The sequence below is a fragment of the Mustela erminea genome, chromosome 2, assembly GCF_009829155.1.
Source record: "Mustela erminea isolate mMusErm1 chromosome 2, mMusErm1.Pri, whole genome shotgun sequence".
NCBI lineage: Eukaryota > Metazoa > Chordata > Mammalia > Carnivora > Mustelidae > Mustela > Mustela erminea.
Genome location: NC_045615.1, coordinates 3,222,053 through 3,236,773, shown reverse-complemented (window position 1 = coordinate 3,236,773; position 14,721 = coordinate 3,222,053). Strand labels below are relative to the sequence as shown.

General features: G+C 48.5%; 1 protein-coding gene across 1 annotated transcript; it reads right to left on the bottom strand.

Annotated features, from left to right (window-relative positions):
- Window positions 1-913: 913 nt before the first annotated feature.
- On the bottom strand, window positions 914-14,669 carry CHMP7 (charged multivesicular body protein 7). The gene is made up of 10 exons (XM_032332166.1): window positions 14,222-14,669; window positions 12,311-12,482; window positions 5,698-5,883; window positions 5,425-5,558; window positions 4,336-4,384; window positions 3,960-4,079; window positions 3,577-3,675; window positions 3,297-3,357; window positions 2,622-2,801; window positions 914-2,374 (listed from the first exon to the last, which is right to left on the bottom strand). Exons 1-10 carry the CDS (start codon window positions 14,518-14,520, stop codon window positions 2,322-2,324), a joined length of 1,353 nt encoding a protein of 450 aa, XP_032188057.1. The 5' UTR covers window positions 14,521-14,669; the 3' UTR covers window positions 914-2,321.
- Window positions 14,670-14,721: the final 52 nt, after the last annotated feature.

The following is a 14,721-nucleotide window of genomic DNA, read 5'->3' as shown; positions in this document are numbered from 1 at the left end:
ATTCTGGGAACTTACTTAGGTCTTCAGCTGTATGCTGAAGGGTCCTCCACCTTCAATAGGGCAGTATTCGAGCCTGATTCATCTGGGCCCAGTATAGCTCCACACACAAGAAAATTCACCAGTTCCCTTAATAAACCAAGTCCATTCCTTCCAGAGGAGCACCCTGACACAGGACTCGGGCCCTCATGGGGATCATGTGCAGAAACGCAGCCACCGCCAGCCAGCGGCTCCTTGTTCTCTCTGAGCCACCCCAGACAACATCTCGTTTTTTTCAGCACAGCAAGGCCCCAGGCTAAAACATTTTAACGCGGACTTCTGAGCAGCTCTGGCCAGTGGCAAGAAAGAGTTTAACATGAGACCACAATGTTCAGGTCATCCAGCTTGACCAGGGGTCCCTGCAACATGCCTCCCTTAGAGCACTTGGCCTGTTTCATGGGGTTCTCTGTCCAAGCTGTTTCTGCTCTGGGCTCAGTGACTCCCCTAGAGCTGCAAACCCAGTGCTGTGGTCGACCTAGCTCTGCACTCAGCCTCCCCACCAGCAGTGGCAAACACTAGGCCAGTAACAGGTGCTGAGTGAACACTGCGCCAGACTAGAAAATGGTTATCATCACACAGGTAGAGGAATGGGGCTATTGAAAAAGAGAACAGGCCATGGAAAATAATCAAGACGATGGCACTCTCCTGGAACCCAGGCCCATCCAAGAATGCCTCCTCCCCGAGAACAGGAACCATGTGGTATGAGAGCGAGCGGCTGGCGCCGGCCACCTCAGCCCTCACACTCTGCTGCAGCTCTTTCCTTCTCCTGCGGCCTTCAAGCCAAAGACCTGGAGTGTGTCTACGCTGTGGGTGTGGGTAGCAGGGGGCATGAAGGCACAAGAAACTATACAACCTGAGAACAGACCAGGACAGGCACTCGGATTTTTTCTTTTAATTATTTATCAGATAAAAAAGAAAAAATAGTGATTGTTTCTCTTCATCCCCAACATTTCAGTTTACCAAGGTCAAGTAGGAGAGAAATTGAACAGTAATTCATGCTCCTTGCCTGGAGCAAATTCTTTCCCTGGGCTCTGCGGCACCTCGTGGAGGAGGGCCAGGGCAAAGGGCTCCAGGCAGAAATACTTGTTACTGTGGCAGCAGAGTGGCAGTGCAGCTGTCCTCCTTTCTTCTCCCTGTTGCCAGAACATTCAGACCCTCCTGTCTGCCGCCCCTCCCCCCAGTACCATCCTCCCCAGTCCATCAAAGGAAGCAGGAAGACAGCACGTGAGGAGGCAGGACAGGTATGGCGCAGGACCGGGGAAGTACACAGCAGACATGGCGGAAGGCCACATCTTCTGCTTCTATTGCACATCCTGGCTCAGATCCCCTGCCCTGAGCAACGGGCTCCAAAGGGAAATGCTTCTGAAGTTCAAACCAAGAACCTGCTGTTGTGTGCCAGGCTCAAGAAGGGGAGGTGTGTGGTTGTGTGGCTTGTTCTGATACGCATATTTAAGTTATATGTTAAGTTATTCTGTGATGGGGACAAGGCAGAGATTGTGCCTCGTTAAAAAAAATATGGAGTTTGGACACCCGGGGCCCTAATAGTCGCCTGGGCTTCTCCCCGTCAAGTTCAAAAGACTAAGAATAACTCTCCAGTCCGCAGATCTTCTGCATAAGACGGAAAAGACAGCAGCATCCCCCCAACTACACAAGCCCCCTTGCCAGGTGTCGTGACTCTGACACTCAGGGGTGACCTCTTTTTCTGAACACCTGGAGAATCTGGCCAGCGGCCCCACAGAACACCCTTTCACACTGTACGTTCCTCCATCAGGTGGCAGCTGTTTGATTCTCCTTCCTTGCATTGCAGTGAGAACAGAGTAGGACCGGAACAAGTTGCTTACCTGACCTTACAGAATAAAGTCCTCGGGGGAAAAAACAGTGGGGGTGGGGAGAAGGGACTGGTTTTGATTTGGCAAAGCTGCAACTCTTTCGCCTTCATGGGCTGGAACAAAGCTGGCGGGTAAAGACAAACCTAACTGAGCCAACGGCAAGGACTGCAGGCTATGAGAGACGACAGGTCAAACACAGAACTGTATAAATTGTGGCACTATAAAGATGAGAAGGCAGGTCCATGACACCAGCTGGGAGCACGCCTCGCGAGCACGCTTCCAGAAATTACATCTGTCCTGTAGTGCGTGGTGGCATCCAGATACATCGAAGCAGTTCTCCTTCCTCCTCTTCCCAACAAATTCGGAGAGTTTCTCATTTAAATAACTATGTACACACACACAAGCCTGGTCTCTCTTTTACACGAGGGTCCTTCACTTAAGGGTCCTAGAATGGCTTTAGAGAGTCGGTTCCAATTGCCTTTTTGGAGATTTACTGCTTGGGACCAAACCTGTAAGGAGAAGAAATGACTGAGTTCTACATCAGGCAGACCTTTAGGGTGAAAGCATCCCAGTGTTTAAGGGGTTGAGTCTTCACATAAATAACGAGCCTGCAACTCCCTCCCTCCCACAAACCCCTTGGGGTCTGACACCCTAACAGACTAAGTACCCAGGCTGGGACTCACCAGCCCTGTGCCTGGCTACTGTCAACCAGAGGGACCCACGCCCACCGGCAACCCTGGGAGTAAAGCTCCATACCTCCCTCTGATAAGGACAGTTTCTCAAGTTCAGCTTCAAGTTCAGCGTCCGAGATCCTAGGGTTAGGCACACTGTTGGTATAAAATGTCTCAGGGGGGTTTTCGGGCAGATCCAAAGGTTCTTTGGTGGTATCCTGGAGAAGGATGTCCAATTCCTTCTCCAGTTCCTCACTGTCAAAATCTGGAAAGAAAAGATGGCATGAGGACATACAAAGTCCAAGGAGCAAATGCGTTCCTGAGTCAAGGATTGGGGGTGGCATCACTCAGCTCAGCTCTACAAAAGATGTCCAGGCCTCCTTGCAGGTCCGAAAAATCATAGGAGTCGGGAGGCAGAGGGCACCTCCAAGCAAATACTCTTCTCCCACACACACAGAGCTAAGTCATCAAGGGCATATATTTGCTAACACCACAGAACTGACCCTATTTCCCCTTGCCCATAAAGGAGGATCCTGCAGTAGGAAGTCTAGTGAGGCAAGATCGCTGCAGCCCAGAGAGGTTAACGGTACAGTCTACCAAGAGGAGAGGACAGTTCCTTCTAACCACTGCTGGGGGTGAACCCCAGAGAGAGTCCTGCCTGCAACCAGGAAAAGCAGATCTATGACCCAAGCCATCACAGTACCAGCAAGCGAAACCCTCTTAGGAAGGAAGGAAGAAAAGAACCGCCCTGTCAACTCACCTAAGCCATTGGTCACCCCACCAGCCAGAGTCTGAGAAACTTCATCCTGAGTGTCACACAGCTGGAAGAGAAAAGCACAAGGCCTTGAAGGCGGAGTAGCATTTCTGGGGGTCTCCGTCTCTTGGGCTCAAGGTTCAGGGTTACCAAGTAATGCTGCCCCACCTGAGAATCAGTGCACAAGGGAAGGAGTCTAGTTTGGGGAAAGAGGAAGCACAGCAAAGTCACACCTGCCCTCACTAACTTCCTTCTGTAGCTGTTCCTCCCTGGCCCCCTCCTGTACCTCTTGGATCTGATCCACAAGGCTCTCTGCCTTCTCCACTGTGACATCCTTCATGGAGAGTTTTAGTGCTCCTACCCCAGCCTGATAGGCATTGAAAACCTAAAGAGGAAACGAAGTTATCAGTGCAAATAAAGAAAACTGGGCAAAATACGTACCAATATCATTTCATCTCCGAATGATGACTTTGGGTTTTTTTTTAACCACCCGCCCTTCATTCAGCCCATGTTCACAGAGGCCAAAAGTTCCCAAAAGGAGAAGCGAACTCCCAGCCCTACCCTGAAAACACCCAGGCCTCCTCTAAACAGCACAGCCACAGTGGAGGGAATGAGGAGTGTTTGCTGGGGAGACCACCCATATCCCGGAACTAGAGGGGCAGTGGTTACCATCTGATCTGTCTGGGAGGCGTAGATCCGGTCCAGGATGCCTTGAACAGTGTCCAGCTTGGCATGCAGGGCCTCGATGCGCTTCTCTGTCCGCTGCTTGGCCTTGAGAGACCTCAGAGCCTGGCGGGGGTGGGGGGAGAGGCATGGAGACTTGGTCAGGAAGGCCAGAGGGCCAGAGGAAGCAAGGCTTTCTCTGGTGGTAAGACCATCTCAGGCCTCCTCCTCCTCCCTCACTTGTAAAGCAAGCTGTGGTGCCTGGACCACCTGCAGACACTTCCCATCATGCCCAAGCTCGTCTCTGAACCGCTGGGGTACCACCACCCACTGTCGGACCCAGGCACAGGTACACAAATAGAGGGGAAGAGCGGAAACTCACCAGCTGCTTCTTTCCTGCTCGGCATGCCCGGCGGGCTTCTTCTTTACACCTACCAAACACAGGGGACAGATCAAGATGACTGTGGCGCAGGATGAGGGTGGTAGTGTCCTGAATAGTCCCCGAGAGTCCCACTTAATGAAGGTACTTTCCAATCTGAAAATCAAATCAATTCCGTCCAATGGCCAGAAAAACGACGCCCAAGAGCCTGCTGGCAAACTCCCGCAGTAAGCTGAGATATAAAATGGAACATATATGCAGGCAAGAAAGCCAAACCAACCGAGGATAAGCAGTTTCAGCCGCCAGGCAAGGAAAATGTGCCAACAAGGCACCTTAACAGCACAGTCCCATTTTGGCAGCCGGTAGACAAGGAATCAGTTCTGAACACCAACAGTGGCCTTGGACGTAGTTCCTGGCTTCCCTGCACTGCTGGGTCTCTCTCACTGTTAAGGAGGAGCAAGCATTTTCATTCAGTGTCCACACAGCCTACAGTTTGGAGAAGGGTTCATGTGCCTTTAGCAGGGGTGCCTTCCCCATCTGAGGGGAAGAGCAGGGATCCCTCAGAAAGAACCCGGAAGGCGGACCCTCGCCTCATTCACTACGGTATTCCGAAGTATTCCTAAGAACCTAAGACAAGACCCTGCTCGACAGACACTGTTAAAAAGATCCTGGCATGGAGGAGCAGAAACGTTAATGCCAACAGACGTAATCTTGTCGGGGGAAGAATTAAAATTCCTTTTTTTCTCCTTTGTGATAGTCCGTGTTTTTGCATGACCGCTGCACTGAGCAGCGAGGACTTTGCTATTAGTAAAATAACTTTTCTTTCTTTTTCTCTAAGAGTTTATTTATTTACTTGACAGACAGAGATCACAAGCAGGCAGAGAGGCAGGCAGAGAGAGAGGAGGAAGAAGGCTCCCTGCTGAGCAGAGAGCCAGATGTGGGGCTTGATCCCAACCTGAGTTGAAAGCAGAGGCTTAACCCACTGAGCCACCCAGGTGCTCCCTTTTCTTTTTCTTTTTTTTGAGATGAGCCCATGGGCAGCAGCGCTTTGCTGGGTGGGGGGCTGGGGCTGCTCAGCTCCAGGGTAGTTACCTCTCTGCTTCCTGGGACAAGGACTCCACCTTGCGCGATAGCAGCTGTTCACTCTGCATCAGCTGGTACACCCCGACATCTACGTCGTTGACCGGAGAGACCTTGGCATGTGGCCCTCGGGCAAACTTCACAATCTGAGGGACAGGGACAAATTACTGGGGCCCCTACTGCCCACACTCAGAAATCCCCCCGGCAGGAAGGGCAGGAGGCACGTGCAGTAGGCACTCGATAAGCCGTCGCTGAGTCGCTGAACAAACAGCTGGACTTCCGTACCTTTTCCCCATTCTGCTCGAGAACTGTGACTCTCTTCTCTTTCTGCAGCTGCAGCAACACTAGGTAGAAGGTCCTCTCGTCCGGACAGGAGCCCGCACAGAGGGTGCTCAGCTCTGACAGGGCCACCACGGGGTGGGAGGAGAGCGGGGAGTTCTGATACAGACGGTAAACCTCCTCGGCCTTCTCCTGCAGAGGGGGAGGCAAACATGCTTACAAGCCTGGCCGCTGCCCTCAGAGCCCCGGAAGCCCTGGCCCCATGTTCCCAGCCAGGATCATGCAAGACCAGAGCAGGGGGCGCTGGCCTTGTCTCCCCTGAAGTAGCAGTTTTGGAAAGGAAAAAGAACTTGAGTTTTTTTAAACCTTGGAGGGAAGTCTGGTATATACAGATGAAAGAAAGTACATGGTATGTGTATCAGGAGCTGGCTCCGTGCTCGCCTGTCCGTGTGGGACTTTGTGTTTCTGGGTCTCCCAGCCCAGGGGAAGGAGGAGGAGCCCAAGGTGGTGTGGCACGGCCAAGACTGAGAGCTGAGGCCTGCTTTTCGGCTCTGCCTGTGGAGCCCGGGACCAGTCAGTCTCACCGGTCCTCAGCACCCCTCTCACAGACTGAAGAAGGCAGAGAGATGACATCCATATTCCCTTCCAAAGCTGGTCTTCCCATTCTTAAGCCAACTGGCAATACGGCAAGCAAGAGCGTCACTGAGTCTCTAAGGAGTCTCAGGAGAGAAGGATGTGACAATGAGGTGGGACAGGGTTTGTGTGGGGAGCCTAAGAAATAGAAGTTTCAAGAAACAATGCCACCGTGTTCCTCTTACATGGAAAGCACTCTCTCAGATTTCTGCAAATAAGAAATACTTACTGAGGTATGAACAGAGTGCTATGAAAATCTAAGGAAGGAACACCTAGGAGTTCGGAGATTGCTTGAGGGGGACAAATGGTTGTTGAGAAGAATTCCAAAGGGTAAGTTCCTAGGTGAAGTGGTGGGAAGGTATCTCAGGAAGGGGGAAGGTCATGAGCAATGGCATAGAGTATGAGTCAATATGGTGTTTACGGATGTGGACAGGAAGGGAAGAGAGAACAGAAGCCCTTCTCTCTTACACAGACTACACAAGCTGTGGTCTCTTCTTTGCTGTCCTTGCTCTGCAGATGGTGGACAGTCTTGAAAGTGAAATGACAAGGCTGGATTAACAGAATCTAGCTGGCAAGCAGGAAAGATGGATTGTAAAAGCAAGGCTTAGAGGCAGGGCGATCATTTATGCCAGAGACTGGGAGGGCCTGAACGGGACAGTGGTTACAGGGACAGAGAAGGGATGGGTTCAAGAAAAATTCAGAAGATAAAACAGGCAGTCCTCAGTAGCTGGGCATGGGGTGGAAGGAGACAGAAGAGTCCAGGATGATGTTTCAGTTCTGGCTTGAGTGACCAGGTGGATATGATGGTTTTAATTAACAGCAAGAACACAGAAGGAAGAGCGTATTCTTTTTTTTTTTTTTTTTTTTTTTTTTTTAAGATTTTATTTATTTATTTGAGAGAGAGACAGTGAGAGAGAACATGAGCGAGGAGAAGGTCAGAGAGAGAAGCAGACTCCCCGTGGAACTGGGAGCCCTATGCGGGACTCGATCCCGGGACTCCGGGATCATGACCTGAGCCGAAGGCAGTCGTCCAACCAACTGAGCCACCCAGGCGTCCCGGAAGAGCGTATTCTATAGGGAAGATAAAACATCCCATTTTGGACACGTTGTTTGGGATGCCTGAAGTATATCCAAGAAAATACATCCAACAGATAACTAGATACGCAAACCTGAAGCTCAAAGGAGACACCAGGACAGGATATATAACTCTGAAACTCCTCAAGCACACAGAAGGTAATTCAATTCCCAAGTGCAAACGAGTTACCCAAGGAAACTCAGAGAAAAGTAATAAGCTGAAGGAAGACCCAGGTTTAAGAGGTGAAGGAACTCACAAAAGAGACCCAGAGCAACACATAGGGAGAACCAAGGAGAACCATCAGTGTAATGACAACAAAATCAAAGAAATGGAAAATTTTAAGAAGTGAGGGGCAACGGTGTCAAAGGCACAAGAGTCGTCTAGTAAGACAGGGACTCCACTTTTCATGTGATTTACCTGCCTTGTCAGATAATAACACTTACTATAAAGCTTCTGTAGTGGGAACAGTGCGGTGTCCAGGCCAAAAGATGAACGGCAAGCAACAGTAAATGATGTTGGGGCAGCTGGGAGGCTCAGCTGGTTGAGTGTGCGACTCTGGATTTCTGCTCAGATGATCATCTCAGGGTTGTGAGACAAGTACCATGTCAGGCTCTGTGCTCAGCACGGAGGCTGCTTGAATTTCTCTCCCTCTGTCCGTCCCGCTGCTTGTGCGGGCTCTCTCTAATAAAAAAATAAATCTTTTTTACTAAGCAGGGAGCCTGATGCAGTGCTTGATCCCAGGACCCTGGGATCATGACCTGAGCCAAAGGCAGACGCCCAATACCTGAGACACTGAGGTGCCCCAAAAAAAAAAAAAAAAAAAAAACCCACCAAAAAATGATGTTAAGACAACTGACTATCTGTTTGGAAAGAAAATTGGTTTTCCTTACCAGATATACAGAAACAAATGCCAAATTACTGAAATTTATTTTTTGAATTTATTTTTTATTAATATATAGTGTATTACTTGTTTCAGGGGTACAGGTCTGTGAATCATCAGTCTTACAAAATCCACAGTACTCCCCCATTGCACATACTCTTCCCAGTGTCCATCACACAGCCACCCTCAAATTACTGGAATTTAAATTGAGAAAATGTTTTGTTGTTGTTGTTTTAAAAGATTATTTATTTATTTATTTTTGAGATTGAAAGAGAGAGAGAGAGAGCCAGCACAAGTGCACAGGCCGGGGTGGGGGGCAGTGCTGGGGCAGAGGGAGATGGAGAAGGGAGCCTGATGTGAGGCTCGATCCCAGGATCTGGGATCATGACCTGATCCGAAGGCAGATGCTTAACCTACCGGGCCACCCAGGCATCCAAGAAAATATTTTTTAACATTTTTTTAAAAGATTTTATTTATTTATTTGAGAGAAAGAGAAAGACAGGGTGGGGGGGAGGGCAAAGGGAAAGCGAATCTTAAGCAGACTCCCCACTGAGCACAGAGCCCAGTGCAGGGCTTGCTCTCCTGACTCTTGAGATCCCAACCTGAGTTGAAATCAAGAGTCTGATGTTTAACCAACTGAACCACCCAGACACTCCTGAGAAAATATTTTAAAAATCTAATTAACCTAGTGGAGGATGCCTTTGTAAGCAAGACCAGAAATTCAAGAGCCATAAAGCAAAATTTTTAGAGACCTGACCATAGAAACGTAAACTTTTATACAGTAAAAGACATGATAAATAAAAATGGAAAGCAAAAGAGAGACCAGAAAATAATATTTACATCCCTAACACTAAATATATTCTATCTATCTACCCCTAATATGCAAAAATACCCCTCCTAAATATAAAGGACAAACAATCCAGTATAAAAATAAGCAAAAAATATAAATAGGCAACACACAAAAGGGGATTTGTAAATGGCCAGCAGACAGGGAAAAAGCCACTAAAACCTCAAATAGGAAGCATCATTTTTGTTTGTCATACTGGCAAAATTTAAAAGACTCATGTTATCCAGTGCTTGCAAGGATGTGGGGAGACCGAACACGTTAATGTGTGAATTAGTACAAACTTCTGAAAAGTAATTTGGCAATTTCTGTACATATGCATTTCTAGAAATCAACTCCATAACAACAACAAAAAAGAGAGTATACAGGTGTATACACAAAGCTATCAAAGAAGTATTTTTTTGTTTTTTTGTAACAGAGAAATTGGAATGACTTCAATGTCCAACCGTGTGGTTACTACAGGTTAAATTGTGGCGTATCAATAGATTATCATGCAGCTATCCGAAAGAATGTTATGTAGGGGTCTGCAAAGACGCTCATAACATACTGAAGTGTAAAGAAAAAAAGGCACGTTGCAGATCAATAAGTAAAATAAGATTCTATTTCTGGAAAAAATGCATGTGTGCATGCATATTTTTTATGTATGTGTACATTCATGTATTTATTCAACAAATATTTAGTGACTCTCTGTTATGAAGCAGGTGCTGTTCCCAGAGTCCCAGCGCCAATAGAACTTCTCCCTCCTGATAGGAGAGACAGATTATAAATAAATAAACAAATAAATAATATTTTTAGGAAGGATTAAATGCTAACTAAAATAAATAAAATAAAAACATAAAAATATAAATATAAAAAACATATATTTTACCTGTATAAAATATATAAATATATCTAAAAATAAGATAAAATAAAATAAAATAAAATAAAACAAAACAGAAAGTAATACAATGGTGTGGGACAAGGTCAGTAAGAAAATATTGCAACACCTGAGCACGCGTGTGTGTGCACACACAAACAGAAAGGAACACACCTAAAGAGATGGAAATGGCATGAACAGAAAGGAAATGTTTGTTTCTTTGTATAACTATTTTAAATAGCAAACCGTATGGGTAATTTTTACTTTTCTGCATTTTTTCAAATAAAAAGTTACTGGCTTTCTGTGTATGGACTTGGGAAAATCACTCAACCTCAGAAGTGTAGGCTTTATTTTATAACAATATCTAGAGAAGACTCTTCAGTTTCATACACGGAAACAAGGTTCCCTCTCAGGAGAAAAGAGCAAAGTCACCATATATTTGAAAGCAGATGTCACGGAATGAGCTCAAGTGTTAAGCACTCTGTTTCGTGATATAAGCTGGGTATAGGTTTAACGGTACCGTGCCGCTGTAGAGCGAGATTTATTTTTCTACTTAAATAAGAGTAAACTACACTGCAGTTAAAAATTACTGTTGGTCCTTGGAAGGTCTATGTTATTAATTCCACTTCCTCCCCCATCTCTGCCTTTGCTCTCAAAAGCCTATGAATCGAAAACCACATCTGTGGGGACAAATGAGTCTACCTCCCTTTGTTCCAGGTTGGAAAACCTTACGGTAAAAGACTGCAAAGAGTAATGGAGCTTGGCCCACAGCCACACAAACTATCCTGCAGTTTCTGCGGGTCCCTGGCTAAGTCCTGGAGGTCAGGGCGCTGGGTGGGAGGAAAGCCATGTGGGTGAAGGGAAAGAAAGAGCCCTTCCCTTGAAGCAGATGCACACTGCTCAGTCAAATCGTGAGGGCCAGGGAGAGGGGGCAGATTTTGGAGACCTCCACCTCAGTCTGAGTTAGAGAGGGTGGGGTGTCTGTCAAGGTGAAGAGAAAGTGGAGCTTCTGTGGGGACAAGGGATGAAGATGCTCAGCTGGCTCCAGCTGTGTGGAAGCCTCTGGGGCTATGCAAAGGTCCTGAGGTTGGGCTTAGTCTGTGAGTTTCAAAAAGTAAGTACTGTCTACGCTGTACTTCTGCTACCTGGTGTTCGGTCAATCTGTAAACATGCACACACACAGCAGTTCTGATAGAGTGGTGGGGCTGAAGTGGGTGTACACTGGGTTAAAGTGCACTGGGGAGGTCAGGAAGTGGTGACAACAAAGCTTGGTCAAGAAGGAGAGAAACAGAGCACTAACGAGAGAGTGGCCAGGCCCCCCAAAGGAGTCATTCTGTGATGGGAAAAACTCAGGAGGATTTAGAGGCTGAGGAAGGAGAGCACCAAGCAAGGGAGACGGAATGTATATCAAGAGGGACTGATGGAATGAGGGGAGAGCTGGGTAGACACAGACTCAAGAGCCCATGTGGAGGAGAAGACGGACCCTTCATCCTCTGAGCCTGGGGAGAAATGAAGGCTCAAACTTGATGTAGAAGGACAGAAAACTGAGGCTTGTCTTAGGAGATGCTCAACGAAATGTCAGCAGAGTCATGGGGGTGGCGTATGGAAGGCAAGTATGAGGGGGCTGGGAAAGGACAAGAAGCTGGGCTGAGGAATGGCTACGAGGGCCCTCCTAGAGCTGGGCCCCATGAAAGGGACCCCAGTCTTGGTGACAGGGTGATTCTCTCTAGCAGGGATGGCAGACTGTGGGGCCGGTCTACAGTAGTGGCTGTGCTGGGTGTCTCAGGTGGCCTGAGAGAGCAGCAAAGCAGCTGGGTGCATGCTCTAGTTTGGCTAGGGAAGGCAGGCCGGGAGGAAGCTGACCAACCAGTACAGCATGAAGGGACCAAGGGCCTGGTGGCCTCTTCAGTGAAACTAAGACCATCAAGCTGAAGGGGAGAGGGTTATAGTCACAGAGGAGGAACTCTGAACCTGGTCTGCTGATTTAAGAGAAGGCCTAGCTAAAGTCACAAGGTCTTTAGAAATCCTCAGAAATGCTTAACCAGTAAACTACAGAAGGCAAAGAATTTTCCAAACTTTAGCTTATCACTAATATCTACAAATACAGAAAGTAATCAACTGTATGTTACCGACAATTCCTGGACAGCCATTGCCTTTGAAATGTACAATCCAACTAACAACTCCATATAAAAGGTCAGATAAACTCCATTATCAACTCCGTCACCATGCAAAAAAAGATGTTGTTTCTCTAAGGATACATACAGGAACGTGGAGGATCCTGTCATCATGGCGATGCCATTCGGACCGGACCTCTGCCTTTTCAGCACCCACCTTAAGCAGCTCCATGGCTACGAGCACCTCCTCGGCAGGAACTTTATTATCGCCTAGCATGTTGGAAAGAGTCCACTTGAGGGGCTTCAGCAGGAAGACTCCAACCCCCCAGGAGATCCAGCTGCTGTCTACACTGGCCATGAAGTCTGACTCCCGCTGCAACTCCCCTCGACTGCAGGCAAAGAAAGAAAAGGGCATAGAGTAGGCTTAATGCAATGTCCCATTCCAATCTGAATCCTCCCCTAAGAGACAAATTTGATCATCACCATCATCATAAACACCATTTCTTAGGTACCTGCTCTGTGCCAGCGATTATGAGCAGCACTGTTTATGCTTCAGCTGAAAACCTCACGACAACTCTGTGAGATGAACATTGTTGCTAGCATTCTGGTCAATGAGAAAACTGGAGGACTGGGGTGAGAGAGGCCAATATAACTTGGCTCCAAAATGCAAGCTCTCCACTAAGGCTACAGAGCCTAACTTGGGACTTCCTTGTACAAATGAAGCTCCATATGATAAAATGAAAATAACCATAATGTCAATTACTGTCAATGCAAGACCTAAGGAAATATACAAAGATGGTCAGAGAAAAGATTTTCTGCTATTCCTAAGCTAAGGTGGAGACAGGACATAAGCACTTTATGGTACTGGTACTAAGTAGCTACATTTAATGAATGCTTACCATCGACCAATCACTATGCTAAGGGCTACGTAAAGAATATGTTTCAAATCCTCACGATAAACCTACCGACAATTATCATCATCATTTTATACTTGGTCAAGCTGAAGCTTAAAAGAGGGGCACATAATTTTAGCGAGTGGCAGAGCCAGGATTTGAGCCCAGACCGTTTGGCCCTCAACTTGGCACAGTGCACTTTCTCAGACACAGTAAGTTTCAGAAATGGCTTGTCCCATCAGCGTCAGCCAATGGAAAGGTACTGGGAAGAAGGGAGACCCCTAAAAGGAACATAGCAAAGTTGACTTTATTCATTCACCGGGCAGCACCCTCAAAGGAACATACGAAAGTTGACTGTCTTCATTCACTGAAACAGGTACTATGCTAGACAGGCTGCTCTAAGTGTAGGTACAAATGGGATCTGCAAATGATTTAGAATCAGGAGACTAGGGGGTCCAGGCCTGGCATTAGCTCTCACTAGCTGAGTGACCTCGAGTAAGTATAGCTTGATCTCAGTCTCAGTCCCCTCTTCTGTCTGTTGAGGATAATTCTATCATCTCGCTCTCAGGACTGCTGAGGAGGTCAGATGATGGTGTATGCAAAGTATCTGCATACTGTTAAGTGCGGTACATCTATTAGATATCCATGCTGCTGCCGCAGGTACCTCCAAAACCCTGCACCGGTCGCACAGGGGACACCTACAGACCCTTCTCAGAGCACCGAGGTACCCAGTAAAGCCCTCAGTCTGCTTCATGTCCTCTGGTTCAACCAGTCTGTGCCAAGGACAAGCCAAGACAGTCCAGACACATGACCTGTGCCGGGGGGGCTGCAGGCAAGATCCCCACAGGCCTTTTCCCCACGACTGCCCTCTGGTTAGTCCTGACCTTCCTTAGTTCAATAAATCTATCTCACATACCTTCTGTGCCGGGGTAATTCAAATTTGGAAGCCCCTACAAAATAACTACACAACGGGATTCCAAGCCAGACAAGTCATTGTCACCTCTGCCAGACGGGTTTCTCCTCTTACCGTCTGAATCTAATCTCATCGGACAATCGTGGCCCCCCAATTTGCCCGATACCCCGTCTCCCTCTCCCTCCACACCCCTAACCCAGCCTCCTTTCGGGTCCTCCTGTGCGTACTGAACAAACAGATCCGCCCCTGCGGTCCAGACCCTGGGCTGGGCGCGGTACCCTCAGGGAGCCACCCCCGCCCCCTGGCCCGGGCCCGCCCTCACCGTAGCAGGTCCTGCAGCACGGTGGCCAGCCCCAGCGGGACACTGCCCTTGCGCTGAAAGGCCTCCTGCAAGTCCCGCAGACGCAGGCGCACCACCCCCTGGCGGCGGCTGTGGCTCAGCACCAACGGAGCCCAGAAGCCCATCTTGCTGTCCCAGTCGGTGCTGTTCACCTCGCGACTCCTTTTGAAGGCGGAGAACAGGAAAGACATGCGTTCCTCATCCTCCTCCCACTCGGGGGGCAGTAGGCCCGCCGGGTCTCCCCCGGCCGGGGCCTCGGCCTCCCGCTCCGGGGACCACATCGGAACCCCAGCCCCGCCAAGGCTCCGAACACAACCCCGGCCCTGGTCCCCTTCCGCCCTGGTTCCTTCCCGGCTTCCGTCGTTCCTTGACCGCCTCCTCCTCTGTCATTACGTCATCGCCACCCCCAGCGTGAAATAAGTCCCGCGCCTTCTTAAGCGCATGCTTCTCTCTGCCCTCTCTGCGCCAGGAGGCGGGCTGAT

Excerpts from the sequence above, each read along its gene's own strand:
- CHMP7 (XM_032332166.1), bottom strand. The coding sequence starts at position 14,520 with ATGTGGTCCCCGGAGCGGGAGGCCGAGGCCCCGGCCGGGGGAGACCCG. Across the intron at positions 5,559-5,697 it reads TCGAGCAGAATGGGGAAAAG|ATTGTGAAGTTTGCCCGAGG; the intron begins GTACGGAAGTCC and ends CCTGTCCCTCAG. Across the intron at positions 3,358-3,576 it reads TTGTGGATCAGATCCAAGAG|CTGTGTGACACTCAGGATGA; the intron begins GTACAGGAGGGG and ends TTTCTCTTCCAG.